The sequence below is a fragment of the Rhinatrema bivittatum genome, chromosome 2 (assembly GCF_901001135.1).
Source record: "Rhinatrema bivittatum chromosome 2, aRhiBiv1.1, whole genome shotgun sequence".
In the NCBI taxonomy this organism is placed as follows: domain Eukaryota; kingdom Metazoa; phylum Chordata; class Amphibia; order Gymnophiona; family Rhinatrematidae; genus Rhinatrema; species Rhinatrema bivittatum.
This window is the reverse complement of record NC_042616.1, coordinates 814,432,504-814,449,916: the sequence shown is the minus strand read 5'-3', so window position 1 is coordinate 814,449,916 and position 17,413 is coordinate 814,432,504. Positions and strand designations below refer to the sequence as shown.

General features: G+C 49.6%; 1 protein-coding gene across 1 annotated transcript in view; it reads right to left on the bottom strand.

Annotated features, from left to right (window-relative positions):
• LOC115083413 (dystonin-like) overlaps positions 1–17,413 on the bottom strand; it is a 153,629-nt gene that overhangs the window by 128,633 nt on the left and 7,583 nt on the right. Inside the window, exons 4-7 of the mRNA XM_029587218.1 lie at positions 15,370–15,531; positions 14,790–14,956; positions 8,490–8,649; positions 4,924–5,008 (exon numbers count right to left, since the gene is read on the bottom strand). Coding sequence (XP_029443078.1) covers positions 4,924–5,008; positions 8,490–8,649; positions 14,790–14,956; positions 15,370–15,531 — 574 coding nt within the window. The remainder of the gene's footprint in view (positions 1–4,923; positions 5,009–8,489; positions 8,650–14,789; positions 14,957–15,369; positions 15,532–17,413) is intronic.

Here is a 17,413-nt window from a genome sequence, read left to right as displayed (position 1 = left end):
GTGGCTAAAAATAACCGCTCTGTGAATCTGCACAGCTAGACGGAGCTGCTCTGCTTGGGACAAGGTTCGGACAAAATCTTGAGAGTCCTATCTAGGCACCTAAATCATTTCTGAAAATTGTCTGCCCTCAGCGCAGTCACTCTCCTAGGACAAATACCCATCCGTGCACTCCAGGAGAGGCATCTGCCATCTACAAGCAACCCATAGCAGTAAGGCAAGGAGCACTGCATCGCCCTCTATAGGTAGATCAGTGAGAATCCAGGAGAGACCTCTGCCATCTATAAGACACCCATAGCAGTAAGGCAAGGAGCACTGCATCGCCCTCTACGTGGGACTCCAGGAGAGACCTCTGCCATCTACAAGAAACCCATAGCAGTAAGGCAAGGAGCACTGCATCGCCCTCTATAGGTAGATCAGTGAGAATCCAGGAGAGACCTCTGCCATCTATAAGACACCCATAGCAGTAAGGCAAGGAGCACTGCATCGCCCTCTATAGGTAGATCAGTGAGAATCCAGGAGAGACCTCTGCCATCTATAAGACACCCATAGCAGTAAGGCAAGGAGCACTGCATCGCCCTCTATAGGTAGATCAGTGAGAATCCAGGAGAGACCTCTGCCATCTACAAGCAACCCATAGCAGTAAGGCAAGGAGCACTGCATCGCCCTCTATAGGTAGATCAGTGAGAATCCAGGAGAGACCTCTGCCATCTACAAGCAACCCATAGCAGTAAGGCAAGGAGCACTGCATCGCCCTCTATAGGTAGATCAGTGAGAATCCAGGAGAGACCTCTGCCATCTATAAGACACCCATAGCAGTAAGGCAAGGAGCACTGCATCGCCCTCTATAGGTAGATCAGTGAGAGTCCAGGAGAGACCTCTACCATCTATAAGACACCCATAGCAGTAAGGCAAGGAGCACTGCATCGCCCTCTATAGGTAGATCAGTGAGAGTCCAGGAGAGACCTCTACCATCTATAAGACACCCATAGCAGTAAGGCAAGGAGCACTGCATCGCCCTCTATAGGTAGATCAGTGAGAATCCAGGAGAGACCTCTACCATCTATAAGACACCCATAGCAGTAAGGCAAGGAGCACTGCATCGCCCTCTACAGGTAGATTGGTGGAACTCCAGGAAAGACCTCTACCATCTATAAGACACCCATAGCAGTAAGGCAAGGAGCACTGCATCGCCCTCTACAGGTAGATCAGTGAGAATCCAGGAGAGACCTCTGCCATCTACTAGAAACCCATAGCAGTAAGGCAAGGAGCACTGCATCACCCTCTATAGGTAGATCAGTGAGAATCCAGGAGAGACCTCTGCCATCTACTAGAAACCCATAGCAGTAAGGCAAGGAGCACTGCATCGCCCTCTATAGGTAGATTGGTGGGACTCCAGGAAAGACCTCTACCATCTATAAGACACCCATAGCAGTAAGGCAAGGAGCACTGCATCGCCCTCTACAGGTAGATTGGTGGGACTCCAGGAAAGACCTCTACCATCTATAAGACACCCATAGCAGTAAGGCAAGGAGCACTGCATCGCCCTCTATAGGTAGATCGGTGAGAATCCAGGAGAGACCTCTGCCATCTACAAGACACCTAGCAGTAAGGCAAGGAGCACTGCATCGCCCTCTATAGGTAGATTGGTGGGACTCCAGGAAAGACCTCTACCATCTATAAGACACCCATAGCAGTAAGGCAAGGAGCACTGCATCGCCCTCTACAGGTAGATTGGTGGGACTCCAGGAAAGACCTCTACCATCTATAAGACACCCATAGCAGTAAGGCAAGGAGCACTGCATCACCCTCTACAGGTAGATCAGTGAGAATCCAGGAGAGACCTCTGCCATCTACAAGAAACCCATAGCAGTAAGGCAAGGAGCACAGCATCGCCCTCTATAGGTAGATCAGTGAGAATCCAGGAGAGACCTCTGCCATCTATAAGACACCCATAGCAGTAAGGCAAGGAGCACTGCATCGCCCTCTATAGGTAGATCAGTGAGAATCCAGGAGAGACCTCTGCCATCTATAAGACACCCATAGCAGTAAGGCAAGGAGCACTGCATCGCCCTCTATAGGTAGATCAGTGAGAATCCAGGAGAGACCTCTACCATCTATAAGACACCCATAGCAGTAAGGCAAGGAGCACTGCATCGCCCTCTATAGGTAGATCAGTGAGAATCCAGGAGAGACCTCTGCCATCTATAAGACACCCATAGCAGTAAGGCAAGGAGCACTGCATCGCCCTCTATAGGTAGATCAGTGAGAATCCAGGAGAGACCTCTGCCATCTATAAGACACCCATAGCAGTAAGGCAAGGAGCAGTGCATCGCCCTCTATAGGTAGATCAGTGAGAATCCAGGAGAGACCTCTACCATCTATAAGACACCCATAGCAGTAAGGCAAGGAGCACTGCATCGCCCTCTATAGGTAGATCAGTGAGAATCCAGGAGAGACCTCTACCATCTATAAGACACCCATAGCAGTAAGGCAAGGAGCACTGCATCGCCCTCTATAGGTAGATCAGTGAGAATCCAGGAGAGACCTCTACCATCTATAAGACACTCATAGCAGTAAGGCAAGGAGCACTGCATCGCCCTCTACATGTAGATTGGTGGAACTCCAGGAAAGACCTCTACCATCTATAAGACACCCATAGCAGTAAGGCAAGGAGCACTGCATCGCCCTCTACAGGTAGATCAGTGAGAATCCAGGAGAGACCTCTGCCATCTACTAGAAACCCATAGCAGTAAGGCAAGGAGCACTGCATCACCCTCTATAGGTAGATCAGTGAGAATCCAGGAGAGACCTCTGCCATCTACTAGAAACCCATAGCAGTAAGGCAAGGAGCACTGCATCGCCCTCTATAGGTAGATTGGTGGGACTCCAGGAAAGACCTCTACCATCTATAAGACACCCATAGCAGTAAGGCAAGGAGCACTGCATCGCCCTCTACAGGTAGATTGGTGGGACTCCAGGAAAGACCTCTACCATCTATAAGACACCCACAGCAGTAAGGCAAGGAGCACTGCATCGCCCTCTATAGGTAGATCGGTGAGAATCCAGGAGAGACCTCTGCCATCTACAAGACACCTAGCAGTAAGGCAAGGAGCACTGCATCGCCCTCTATAGGTAGATTGGTGGGACTCCAGGAAAGACCTCTACCATCTATAAGACACCCATAGCAGTAAGGCAAGGAGCACTGCATCGCCCTCTACAGGTAGATTGGTGGGACTCCAGGAAAGACCTCTACCATCTATAAGACACCCATAGCAGTAAGGCAAGGAGCACTGCATCGCCCTCTATAGGTAGGTCAGTGAGAATCCAGGAGAGACCTCTACCATCTACTAGAAACCCATAGCAGTAAAGCAAGGAGCCCCGCACCGCCCTCTACAGGTAGATCAGTGAGAATCCAAGAGAGACCTCTGCCATCTACAAGACACCTAGCAGTACGGCAAGGAGCCCCGCACTGCCCTCTATAGGTAGATCAGTGAGTATCCAGGAGAGACCTCTACCATCTATAAGACACCCATAGCAGTAAGGCAAGGAGCACTGCATCGCCCTCTACGTGGGACTCCAGGAGAGACCTCTGCCATCTACAAGAAACCCATAGCAGTAAAGCAAGGAGCCCCGCACCGCCCTCTATAGGTAGATCAGTGAGAATCCAAGAGAGACCTCTGCCATCTACAAGACACCTAGCAGTACGGCAAGGAGCCCCGCACTGCCCTCTATAGGTAGATCAGTGAGAATCCAGGAGAGACCTCTACCATCTATAAGACACCCATAGCAGTAAGGCAAGGAGCACTGCACCGCCCTCTATAGGTAGATCAGTGAGAATCCAGGAGAGACCTCTACCATCTATAAGACACCCATAGCAGTAAGGCAAGGAGCACTGCATCGCCCTCTATAGGTAGATCAGTGAGAATCCAGGAGAGACCTCTACCATCTATAAGACACCCATAGCAGTAAGGCAAGGAGCACTGCATCACCCTCTACAGGTAGATCAGTGAGAATCCAGGAGAGACCTCTACCATCTATAAGACACCCATAGCAGTAAGGCAAGGAGCACTGCATCGCCCTCTATAGGTAGATCAGTGAGAATCCAGGAGAGACCTCTACCATCTATAAGACACCCATAGCAGTAAGGCAAGGAGCACTGCATCGCCCTCTATAGGTAGATCAGTGAGAATCCAGGAGAGACCTCTGCCATCTACAAGAAACCCATAGCAGTAAAGCAAGGAGCCCCGCACTGCCCTCTACAGGTAGATCAGTGAGAATCCAGGAGAGACCTCTACCATCTATAAGACACCCATAGCAGTAAGGCAAGGAGCACTGCATCGCCCTCTATAGGTAGATCAGTGAGAATCCAGGAGAGACCTCTACCATCTACTAGAAACCCATAGCAGTAAGGCAAGGAGCACTGCATCGCCCTCTACGTGGGACTCCAGGAGAGACCTCTGCCATCTACAAGAAACCCATAGCAGTAAGGCAAGGAGCACTGCATCGCCCTCTATAGGTAGATCAGTGAGAATCCAGGAGAGACCTCTACCATCTATAAGACACCCATAGCAGTAAGGCAAGGAGCACTGCATCGCCCTCTATAGGTAGATCAGTGAGAATCCAGGAGAGACCTCTACCATCTACTAGAAACCCATAGCAGTAAGGCAAGGAGCACTGCACCGCCCTCTACAGGTAGATTGGTGGGACTCCAAGCATTCACACGGCAGCCGCTGTCAGATTCAGCTGCGCACCAGTCACTGAGGTGTGACAGGGACCCAAGGAGTGCGACTTGCTTTCTCGTCATCCTGCCTTTTGCTGCTGTTGCTCCGAGCCCACCTCAGCCCACAAAACGCCGCTTCCTGCCAGGCAGGTTTGAGCTGGCAGCGTCCCCTCTCTGACTCTCTTGCAAAGCTCGCCACTTGCCTGAAACCAGCTCCAGCACTCTCTGGCCATTTTCCAAAACTCTCTCCAGCTCCACAGACTTTAAGCGAATGTCCCTGCAGAGAACCTGGAAGGAAGAGGATGAGCCATCAGTTGTTACCCCACGATTCTTTTCACGACTGCTTTTAACCACTAAAAGGGCTCCCGGGCAAATAGTGTGGATGGGCCCCCCCTTTTATTATTTTTTTTCCATACTGGTCCCCATTCTTCCTCAAGTCTCCAATGCCAGCACTAGCCTCCTCCCACCACTTGGCATTCCCTCCCCCTGGTCGCTGCAGCTTTCGTCCTTTGTGCCAGCTGATAGCCACCTCCTTCTGGCCCGAATGGACCCATGCAAGCACACCCGTCCCTTCTTCCAACTCCACAAGCCCGTGTAAGTATGGCATGTGGCCTCTCGCCCTTTCCAGCCTGTGTGGGCTGGAGGGAGGCTGGTGTTAAGGGTCAGTGCATGGGCACTAGGCTTGCTAAGTAAGTCCTGGTGGAGCCCTAGCCAGTTGGCTTTTCAGTATTATCCTCAGCATGAATATGCATGAGGCAGGTTTGCATGCATGGCCTCCTACTGCATGCAGATTTATCTTATGCACATTCATTGCAGATATCCTGCAAACCTGACTAGCTGGGGTCCTCCGGGACAGGTTTGGGAGCCAAAACCTTGAGCCCTACCCCAAATCACTTTCAGGCCCATTGATTCCCAACTGAGCTTTTGATAGTTCAACTCGGCGATCATTGTGACCCCCACCAGCCCCCTCCCAGAACAGTCCTGTAAAAACATAGTTGGATATCATATTTTGAAATATTAAACTCTGATTCGTGTAGACATACAACTTACAAATAATGTTTCAGAATGTCATCTGTGATTTTGGGGGTACACTAAAAGGAAAACGCCCAAGAAACACGTATACATAAAATCTCTGCATCTGTGGCTGAAGATAAGCTCTGCAATGGGCTGAGATGTAAGATGTTTCCCCTTCCTATGCACCATAAAAAACAAAGCCCCCCCCCCCCCACCACCAGACAGATAGCAGCACTCTAAGATCACGGCAATTATTCCAGAGCTCTGCGGCTCGTGGATTACGCTAACCGCTCGCAGTTCATAGCATCGCATAACACCTGCTTTGGCTCCCAACGAAAGCAGGAATGACATGGTCAGGTCTTAATGCTGATCCAGAAATGAAGACGCGAGTACTCCAAGGTTAGGATCGGCATTCCATGCCTCTGCTCCGTCCCGCACACTGCGCTCTGCGAATAAGAGATTCCTTTGGATTCCCGCAATTCATCAAGGCCATCTGCGAGAAACCAGGGACCGTGCATCCTCAAAAGGTAATCGCAGGATCCTGATTTTAGCTACATTTTACCTCCTAATGGCACTATTTTCTTGTTGTTATGTGTGTGTGTAGTTATGTACATTTATGTCTATTTTAGTATTATGTTGTTTTTATGGTTTTAATCTATGCCATTTATTTGATGTATGTTTATGAATGTTTTAATTTGTAAATCGCCTAGTCTTTTATTTAGGCGATAGGTACAGTAAATCATTTTTAAATAAATAAATATGATGTGCAACACACTGCCAGAATATTTAAGAACTACAATGGAAGCCAGAGCATTTTAAAAGTCCTTGAAACCAAGGTTATTTGAGCAGGCATTTGGAACTAACATCTAACTGTTGATTTTTTGGTTCCCAATGCTTAGTTCCTTAGTGACGTCTGATACTGTCTGTCTGGGTGTCAGCGAAGGAACAATTACATGGAATGTGTAAAATATTCTTCTCTTTTCTTAATTATTGTTAATATTTGCTTTTTTTTTGTTTGTTCTCTATTAGCTTTTAAGTATGGTTTAGGTTGTAAACCACCACGATCACTGGGGTGTGCGGTCTAGAAATAATTTTAAATAAAGTAAAAATGCCTTGCAAAAATGTCACTCCAAACTCATACAGCAAACCTGCCTTGCCTAAACAGCACTAACTTCTAGAACTCAAGCAGCAACAGCCCCTCTGTAAGAAGGCAACACTACAAGTGTTCCGCCAGGTCCTAAAACACCAAACACCTCCTACTGGGGAAGCAGAACAGGCCAGGCTGCTACAGATCTCCAGGCTAGCAAAACCCCTCACCTCGGTCACACGTGCAGAGCAGAGACCCTCACCAAATACAGAGCAAGTGGCCACAAATTATAAATAGAAACAGGCAGACAAAATCTGAATTCTTCTTTGCTCTGCTGCCCACTCCAGCCTCCCTTCATCCCCTACCCGTCTGCTTTCTGAATCCAAGAGGTATGGGGGGGGGGTAGGGAACAAAAGGAAGGGAGGGGGTTACATTAGGAACCAGTGTGACCCCTCTTTTCCAGGCTCCCTCCCCTCCCCTCCTCTTCCTGAATGATAGGAGGGGAGGGGCTGGGTGAGAGAGAGCAGAGAGGCTCTTCTTTGCTCTGCTTTGTGCTCCTGCCTGCTCTAGCATGACTCCCCACCCCCTCCTCTCTTGTTCCCTGACACGCTGTCTGGGGTGGGGGGTGGGGTTCCATGCTGGAGCAGGAAGCAGAGGGCTGTCCTCCGCGCTGGCTGAGAGGGCCTTCAGAGTCACGGGGGCTTCGCAGGTCTCAGGCAGGCGGGCCACCCAGGAGAGGGGGGAGGGGAGGGATGTGGTAGGAGGTTCCACGATCCCGACACTTTTTGCATCAAAGCTCTCTTCCTTTGACAGGGGTGAAATCTGTGTTCCTGAAAGCAGCGGTTTGAGGTGCTCTTAACCAGTCAGGGGTTCAGGATGGCCGCAATGAGCACTGCTTGAGCCACATCTGCATATACTTGCACTCCGATGTTTGCAAGTGCATCGCATGCAAATTCACTATGGATATCCTCCAAGCTGGTCTTCCCAGGAGCCAGGGAAAGGCAATGCATGCTCCTTATCACCACTTCCATCTCCAGCAATAACGAGACTCCATATTACCCCTAAGCCCAGAATAAGAGCCTCCTGACTGCTCTGTTTATACTAATAATTTCTCCGCTATCTCTTTTTTTTTTTTTTTTTCCACTTATTATAAAGCAATCGTTTGATATGTTCTATGTAAATCGTTTGGATATGTTCCATGTAAACCGCCACACGGCGGTAGTTATTTCAGTTACCTGTGAACCGGAGTGATATGTATTTTATACAGGAACTTCCGGTATATAAAAACCAAAAATAAATAAAAATAAATAGCCTTTCCTTCCTTCCAGCAGTCTATGCCTCCAAGTTTAATTTCCCTGTTAAATGTAACTTTGCTTTTTCACGTTCAACCTTTTGTTTTGGTTACTGTTCTTGGTTCAGTTCCCCTATTCGATGTGAACCAACCTGATATGGTCTCTACCATGAAGGTCGGTATAGAAAAGTGTTAAAATAAATAAATAAATAAATAAGTAGATATGGAGGTTACTTCGAGTCTACCTCATGCATATTCATTAGGGATATCCTGAAAACCTGACCTGGACTGGACGAGAATGGCATTGCCCTGGCTCGTCTGTCTGCAAGGCTCGGCTATCAGGTAGCAGCTCCCGGCAGCCGCTGCCCCTCCCGTACCTGGATCTGCTGGTGGGCCTCCTGGATTCGGCTCAGACTGCTCTCGGCCTGCCAGAGCTCAGCGAGGTGCCGTTCTGCGGTGCCCAGCCAGTCCTGGAAAGCATCGAGCGACTCGTGGAAGGCCTGTGCCGTGGGCAAAATCTGCTGTAAGCATCCGCTCCTGCCAGAGACAAAAGTGCGCATAGAATCATGGGTGCGAGAGAGCCTTACACACGTTCCGAATCAGCAGAAACATTCCCATGTTTGGTTAAAAAAAAAAAGGATTATGTTTTTTTCACTGCCTTGTCAAAGAAAAAAATCTCTCTTCCAATACATTGACAAGGAACTCTCTCAACCCAGTCCTCGGGGCACACCCAGCCAGTCTGGCTTTCAGGATCTCCACAACGAATGTGCAGGAGATAGATTTGCATACAGTGGAGGCACTGCACATTCGTTGTGGATATCCTGAAAACCGGCATGGCTGCGCATGTCCCGAGGACCACGGCCCTGACCTGTCCCTTACTGTTTCGGAAAACAGCATCTGAAAACGGGGCCGTCCTACCTTCCTCCTCCTCCCCATACCGACCATCCCGGAGGAACCACACGGCCGAAAAGTCTTCCCAACCGGTGGAGCAGCCACGGAGGCAATGCCGTGGTCTGATTGCCAGTCCCGTTTTTCTACCTAGGAGGGAAATTGTCTTTTCCTGCTGTAACCGGCTTCCTGAGGATGTATTTTATTTCATTTTTGTGATGCACATGTTTACATTTTTTGTGTTGTTGACCAAAGAAGCCAACTCAAATCAAGAGCAAACAGTTCCTTACTTCAGTTGAGATGAGGTAACTATTCCTTTCTCACATACACTCACTCTCTCCATTTCTGTCCTACCACTTGGTGTTATTTCAGATGAACACAATATGTGTAGGTACTGCTAGGCCACAATGCCTTTAAAGCATTATCTCAACAATTTCTTGAACTTTTCTCGCAATTCTACACAATCTTCAGGCTGAAGAGGTTAGGACTCTTCAGCTTGAGGAAGAGATGGCTGAGGGGAGATATGATAGAGGTCTATAAAATAATGAGTAGAGTGTAATGTGTAAACGTTAGTTGTTTACTCTTTCAAAAAGTACAAAGACCAGGGGACACACAATGAAGTTACTGGGTAAATCATTTAAAACTAATAAGAGAAAATATTTTTTTACTCAATGCATAATTAAGCTCTGGAAATTGTTGCCAGAGGATGTGGTGAAAGATTTTAGTGCAGCTGCATTTAAAAAAGGTTTGGATAAATTCCTGGAGGAAAAGGCCATTAACCATCATTAAGGTAGAGTTGCAGAAATCCCTTCTTATTCTTGGGATAAGCAGCTTGGAATCTCTTTACCCCCTGGGATCCTGCCGGGTACTTGTGACCTGGGTTGGCCACTGTTGGACACAGGATGCTGGGCTTGATGAACCGTTGGTCTGACTCAGCATGGCAAGTCTTGTGTTCTTATGGTCTTCTTACTCGTTTGTTCTTTTGTGAGGATTTTCTCAAATATGGAAGCTGGTTTCACCTTGATCTGCCATTGCAGATAGGGTGGGGAATATCCCCCTTGCCAGCACATTGACTAATATTAGGATTTTGGTCACAGACCTTTTCTCTCCCTACAAAGATCTTGAGTATTATCAAAAATACCCAAATACTGTAGCTACTTGGTCCACACTATCAAATGGTTCAAAGTTTATGAATTTTACCACCTCATTCCAAACCAATTTCATTTTCTGATGGCCCGTGGACATATGAATGAAGTTGCCCTGCTGTGCTTTGCATTTAGGGGGTAACTTTATAACAGCCTACACAGATCTTAAGGCAATTACCCGTGGACTTTACATGTGTATGTTCCCTTTGGAAATGATCCCACTGCGATGGGTTACGGAGGGGATGGAGGAACGGCTAGCTGGAAGGAAAGGTCTGGCGGGATCAGTGGCCAGAGGCCTCCCCCAGGGCAAGTCAGAGCAATTTAAACTACAAATCCCAAAATTCCAAGGGGACGCTATACTCTTGGGATTTCTAAGAGCAGGCTGGGTGGAAACCTCATGACCAATGTTTCCTCTAAGGATTTGTTGCATCCGGTCTTAGACGGCTTCGCCCCATTTGCCTCACCTTGTTCACGGCTCCTGCTGCTTACCTTGGGAAAATGGCTACCGCCGCATCTGCAAGCCGCCCTCTCCGGAGTCCCCAGAACGGCTATGGTGCTGCCTCCCGCCATGTTCCTCCCAAGGGCCTACTAGGGTGCGCGCCACCCAGCATTGGCGCGAACCTCGGGGGCGTCCCCCTCAAGTGACGTCATGTATTTTGTTGCTAGCTAATTGAGTTAGCAAAGGATTGGTTTCGGCCGGTCTTAGCTATTCTGCCACTTCCTTGCTGCCGCTGGAAACTCTCTCTCTGCCCTTCGGGGTATTGACTAACTTGGGTACCCGCTCCCTCGGGGGCCCTCTGCTTTATTTCAGGTGCCTTACATGGATCGAGTACTCGCTCCTCGAGGGCCTGCTCTCCCTGTACCATCTTCTTCAACCTGGTGGAATCGCCAACCTACAGCTACCATCTAGTGAGTAATCTAACTCTCAGTCTGACTCATCTACAGCATTGCTTTGCTGGGAAACCTACTCCGGAATTCCCTTTACCAACGGGGTGAGAAGGGTCCCCTCTGCCGAGGGTCCCGAGACTGCTACATCCAGACTACTTCACTACTGCCACCTCTGGTGATATCCTACAAGCTGTACAAATAAAGACCTAATTCTGTGTTTGTGCGTCCTGAGTCTAGCCCAGTACTGTGGCTCCCCACGGGGCTCCTCCCCGTGGCTGTGGTCATCTGTCACCCAAACACCGCTAAACCCTAACAGGTTCATTACATTACACTGTGAGCACTACTTTGACACAAAATGCCTATCAATTTATATGCAATGAACTGAAATTTCATACATTACAGAATGCATTTGAAAATGTTTTTATTACATGGCACATTTATTTAAACTATTAAGGCACAAATACAGTACAATTCACTTTCTATATGAAATAGCATTAACTGCCAGCACTCAAAGAGCAACAATCCTACCTATGAAAAGGCAACACTGCAAGTACTTAAAAAGGCCCTAAAACACCAATACACCTCCGATTATGAAAACAGAACCAAGCCAAGCAGCTATAGATCCCTACACAGAAGCTACATACCAGCAGAATCCCCTCACCTCGGTCACACGTGCAGAAGACAGACAGACCCTCACCAAATACAGAATAAAGAGACCATAAAGTACAAATAGAAATGTGCAGACAAAAAACTGAACTGGAAAATGCAACAAGCCAGACTCTCTCTACAGTGCAACAGTGAAAAAAACAGAAACATCACCATTCCTCATAAAGCAATACAAGAAATATCAATAATAGTAAAGCTATACCAATAGAAAGACTAATTCAAAACAGCTAATAGAATAGAATCTAATAATTAAAAAGTCATAAAATATTTCAAAACAGATACATCAAATAACACCCAATAAATAAAATTAAGGATTTTTAAAATTCACCCTCACTCCTCTCTTGCTCCCCTTGCCCCCACTCTCCTCTCTCTCGTTTCCCCTCCCCAATTTTCCTCTCTCACTCCTCCTGCCCCCACTCTCCTCTCTCGTTCTCCCTGCTCCCTGTCCTCTCTCACACCCCCTGCCCTCACTCTCCTCTCACTCCCCCTGCCCCTCACACTCCTCTCTCACTCCCCCTGCCCCCACTCTCCTCTCTCGCTCTCCTTGCTCCCTGTCCTCTCTCACACCCCCTGCCCTCACTCTCCTCTCACTCCCCCTGCCCCCACTCTCCTCTCTCGCTCTCCCTGCTCCCTGTCCTCTCTCACACCCCCTGCCTTCGCTATCCTCTCACTCCCCCTGCCCCTCACGCTCCTCTCTCACTCCCCCTGCCCCCACTCTCCTCTCTCGCTCTCCTTGCTCCCTGTCCTCTCTCACACCCCCTGCCCTCACTCTCCTCTCACTCCCCCTGCCCCCACACTCCTCTCTCGCTCTCCCTGCTCCCTGTCCTCTCTCACACCCCTGCCCTCACTCTCCTCTCTCACTTCCCCTACCCTCATCCTCTCGCTCTCTGTTCCTATGCCCCCTAAGCTCCTCACCCTCATGCTTCCTTCACCCTGCCTGTTCCCCCTCCCTGCTACGCAGTGCCAGTTCCAGGCCACCCCCATCCCCAATATGGCTCAGCAGCTTCCCTCCCTCCTTTCTCCAACTCCTTCTCCCCTCCCCAAGCAATGCATTGCTTACTGCCGCCACTTCCTATTCCACTCCCTTTAGCGACTGTAACGACAGCTCCCTTGCCCCCTCCCCTGGGCCTGGCAGAAAAGTTACTGTGTTCTCCCAATTCCCTAACAGGCCTTGCCTTTTCCCGTCTTCTTCCTCAGCACAGCAGCGACACTCATGGGAGTTGAGGGGAAGCCGGCGGCAGCTGTGGTGATGCTGAAAGACACTCGGTGGGGGGTCTCTCGCTGGAAGCCTGAGGTGGGGGACGAGGGGGAAAGCTCCTACACTCCTCACCTCAGTGGAGGGGGCGAGGAGGCAGCTGTTGCTGGCAGTGACAGCACCACGAGCCCCCTGCACTCCCAGCTCCGCAGGCCTCGTTCCCTGCCTGCATCTTGACAGCGGCGCAGCTGAAGGGAGTTGGGGAAAAGCTCGGATTCCTGCTGGTGGTGCTGAAAGGAGCTCGGCGGGCTGCAGTGCAGGGGTTACTGGAGAGGAGCGCCCGGTGCCAACATGGGCTCGGGCATGGCTTGTGCACCCTGCATAGGCAGCGGCAGGAGCTAGCAGGAGGGTCTTGGGCTGCAGGCGCCTGCACTGCTCAGCAGAATTCACCCACTCCCCGACCGCACTCCCAGACTCCACATGTCCCAGAAAGCTGGGTCTCCTACTCTGGGGACTTACGATGCTGTCGACCAGGGTCAGAGTGATAACACCAGCTAGGGCTGCCAACTGGCTCCAGGTTTTCAGGACAGGTTGATCCAGTTCTGGTTTTACCCCATTGCATGCCGGGGCTTATTCTGATTTACCTACTGCATTCCTTCAGAGGATCAAGACTGTAAGTACCGGCATGCAGGGGAGTAAAACCAGAACTGGATCAACCTGTCCTGAAAATCTGGAGCCAGCTGGCAACCCTAACGCCAGCAGAGACTAAAGTTAGATGTGTCAGAGCCGGGCTTGCAGGTGCAACTTTGCTTTTCCATAAGAACATAAGAACATGCCATGCTGGGGCAGACCAAGGGTCCATCAAGCCCAGCATCCTGTTTCCAACAGAGGTCAATCCAGGCCACAAGTACCTGGCAAGTACCCAAACACCAAGAAGATCCCATGCTACGGATGCAATTAATAGCAGAGGCCATTCCCTAAGTAAACTTGATTAATAGCAGTTAATGGACTTCTCCTCCAAGAACTTATCCAATCCTTTTTTTATCCCAGCTACACTAACTGCACTAACCACATCCTCTGGCAAACAAATTCCAGAGCTTTATTGTGCGTTGAGTGAAAAAGAAGGAATGTAACACAGTATGTGATGAAAGTGTAGGACGAGCAGTGATCCCCCAGGCCTGGAGACAAAAATTCAGTTTGACTCCAGCCTTTCTTAAAGCACTATATCTTTATTCAGCTTCACAAACAAGCGGCAGTAGACTGTCCTGCCCTCCAAAACATTGTACTCAATTACTCACAGTTCAGTAGGGCTTTCCTCGGTACTCACAGCTCGGCTTTGGCACAGCTCAGTGTTTGGACAGCAATATTCTACAGGAGCTGCCTTCCTCCTGGAGACCTGGGCCTGGCCTGACCTGGCCTGGGTCCCAGCTCTTATTCCTCCCCTGTTGGGCCCCGCTCACAGAGCTCTCTCTCACAAGGGGAATTAAAGGGGACCAGGTGCCTAGCCTGGCCTTGCACTGGTTTAAGGGGGAACATAGGGGCACTGCCTCACAGGAAGAATATGACCAAATTGGCCTATCTGGCGTATCTAGTTGATATTCTTCCTGTTTGAGTAGATACGATATAAATACCCATATGTAACCCAATACCAGCATCCCTCCCAAGTCTTTTATTTGACCTTTCTTGGAGGCATGATGCAGTCATACCACAAAAATGTAGCAACATTAAAGCATGGATCCCAGCACCTCTCGCACGTTAACTATGTGCTGTACCATTTCAGAAGAATGGTCTGGCAAGAGAGTGAGCATTCACCTAAACGTGATTGAAGGAGAACAGACAGCACTGCACCGTGTCTTCCTTGCCTTGTCCAGAAGCCCCCATCATGCCTGCCGTACCTTGCCTCTGCTCGCTGGATCAAAGCTTCCCATCTCACTCGAAGGCTGGAAAGTCCGGCGCTCTCCTCCTCTCCATCTGCCTCATCACTTGACCTTGTCAATGCCTGTGCGTCCCGTAACACGCACTCTACTCGGGAACTCCGCTCTTCCAGCAGTCTTTGCAGGAGCTGTGGGAGGGTGAAAGGTCTCACTTACCATGTATCCCCATGCACAAAGAAGTGACGACAATAATAATAGTAATAATAATATCATCAGTTGGTCTGTCTCTGAACAGCCACTTCTGAGTTTCAGTAGACAGAGTTACAGGCATAGCCGAACCTAAAGGAGAAAATGCCACCCTTAAAATCGAGGTCAAGAGACACTGTCCTAAAGGAAAGATGTCAAGAGATGGCATCGTCAAGGAGAGGGGACAGGAGATGCTGTTCTGAAGGACAGGGGTAACGGGACGTTGTCCTAAAAGAGCGGGGTCCAGAGACACCACCTTAAAACAGAAAGTCAAGAGACCCCATCTCTTCAGCCACTATCATGGAGCCCGGTGCTTCTGTAAGGGCCATTAGTGGTCCATTAAGAAACGCCTCACCTTCTGTTCCTGGAGCTGGGCTTTTACCACTTTCACTTCGGAAGAAGGGGACTTCTGATTGGCTATCAGATCTTCCATGTCAGAGACCCAGCTCAGTATTATCTCCAAAGTATCCTGAGTCTGATGTGTGCTGGGTGTCTCCTCCGCCAAAGTTATGGATCGCTGTGAAAGCAAGGAAGAAGATGAGAGAACAGTTCACGACTGACAAGGATGCAATGCAGCATCTTCAGGATGGGAATTAAAGCATGTAGTGACTCTGGTCCAACTTTGTCTGTGAAGACCAGACATGACCCGAGGGTTATCCAGGCTACGTACACTGACTTACAAAGCAATATAGGATCTAGAATAGAAAAGCTGTATCATATGCTCTCATGGTAATACACTGGTCTCTAACTTCACTAAGCTGCCACACTGGTTTCTAGAAATTCTGCTGTGTGCCGCACACACAAATATATAAAACTATGGAAACTGGTAGCTGTTATGCATCTCCAGGTTCATTTCATCCGGCCATTTTTCAGATCCTTCATGATCTACAGCAGGGGTCGGGAATCTTTTTGGCTGAGAGAGCCATGAACGCCACATATTTTAAAATGTAATTCCGTGAGAGCCATACTAACTACAACCCCCCACTCTCCTGACTCCCCCAAGACCTACCAAATTAATTTACTACAACCCCCCATCCTCCTAACCCCCCCCCCCCCAAGACCTGCCAAAGGTCCCTGGTGATCCAGCGGGGGTCCAGGGCTCGCAGACAAATCTTTAATAAAAAAGTAAAAATCTAACAAAACCCCCACCCTCCTGACGCCCCCCAAGACCTCCAAAATTAATTTACTACAACCCCCACCCTCCTGATGCCCCAAAGACCTCCAAATTAATTTACTACAACCCCCCACCCTCCTGACCCCCCCAAGACCTGCCAAAAGTCCCTGGTGGTCCAGCGGGGGTCCGGGAGCTATCTCCTGGACTTGGGCTGTCGGCTGCCAGTAGTCAAAATGGCGCTGACGGCCCTTTGCCCTCACTATGTCACTGGGGTCGACCAATGGCGGCGATAGCCCTGTGACATAGTAAGAGCAAAGGGCCGTTGACGCCATTTTGATTACTGGCAGCCGACGGCCCTTTGCCCTTACTATGTCACAGGGGCTACCGCCGCCATTGGTCAACCCCAGTGACATAGTAAGGGCAAAGGGCCGTCAGCGCCATTTTGACTACTGGCAGCCGACAGCCCAAGTCCAGGAGATCGCTCCCGGACCGCTCCCGGACCCCCGCTGGACTTTTGGCAGGTCTTTGGGGAGTCAGGAGGGTGGGGGTTGTAGTAAATTAATTTTGGAGGTCTTGGGGGGCGTCAGGAGGTTAGGGGATTTTGTTAGATTTTTACTTTTTTATTAAAGATTTGTCTGCGAGCCAGATGCAGCCATCAAAAGAGCCATATCTGGCTCCCGAGCCATAGGTTCCTGACCCCTGATCTACAGCTTTACCCCTAATTCCCCCACAGCTAAGGATCTTCTATGCTTATCCCAGGTTTTACCTCTCACTCCCCCACAGCTAAGGATCCTCTATGCTTATCCCAGGTTTTACCTCTCACTCCCCCACAGCTAAGGATCCTCTGTGCTTATCCCAGGCTTTACCCCTCACTCCCTCACAGCTAAGGATCCTCTGTGCTTATCCCAGGCTTTACCCCTCACTCCCCCACAGCTAAGGATCCTCTGTGCTTATCCCAGGCTTTATCCCTCACTCCCCCACAGCTAAGGATCCTCTGTGCTTATCCCAGGCTTCACCCCTCACTTCCTCATAGCTAAGGATCCTCTGTGCTTATCCCAGGCTTTACCCCTCACTCCCAAACAGCCAAGGATCCTCTGTGCTTATCCCAGGCTTTACCCCTCACTCCCACACAGCCAAGGATCCTCTGTGCTTATCCCAGGCTTTACCCCTCACTCCCCCACAGCTAAGGATCCTCTGTGCTTATCCCAGGCTTTACCCCTCACTCCCCCACAGCTAAGGATCCTCTGTGCTTATCCCAGGCTTTACCTCTCACTCCCACACAGCC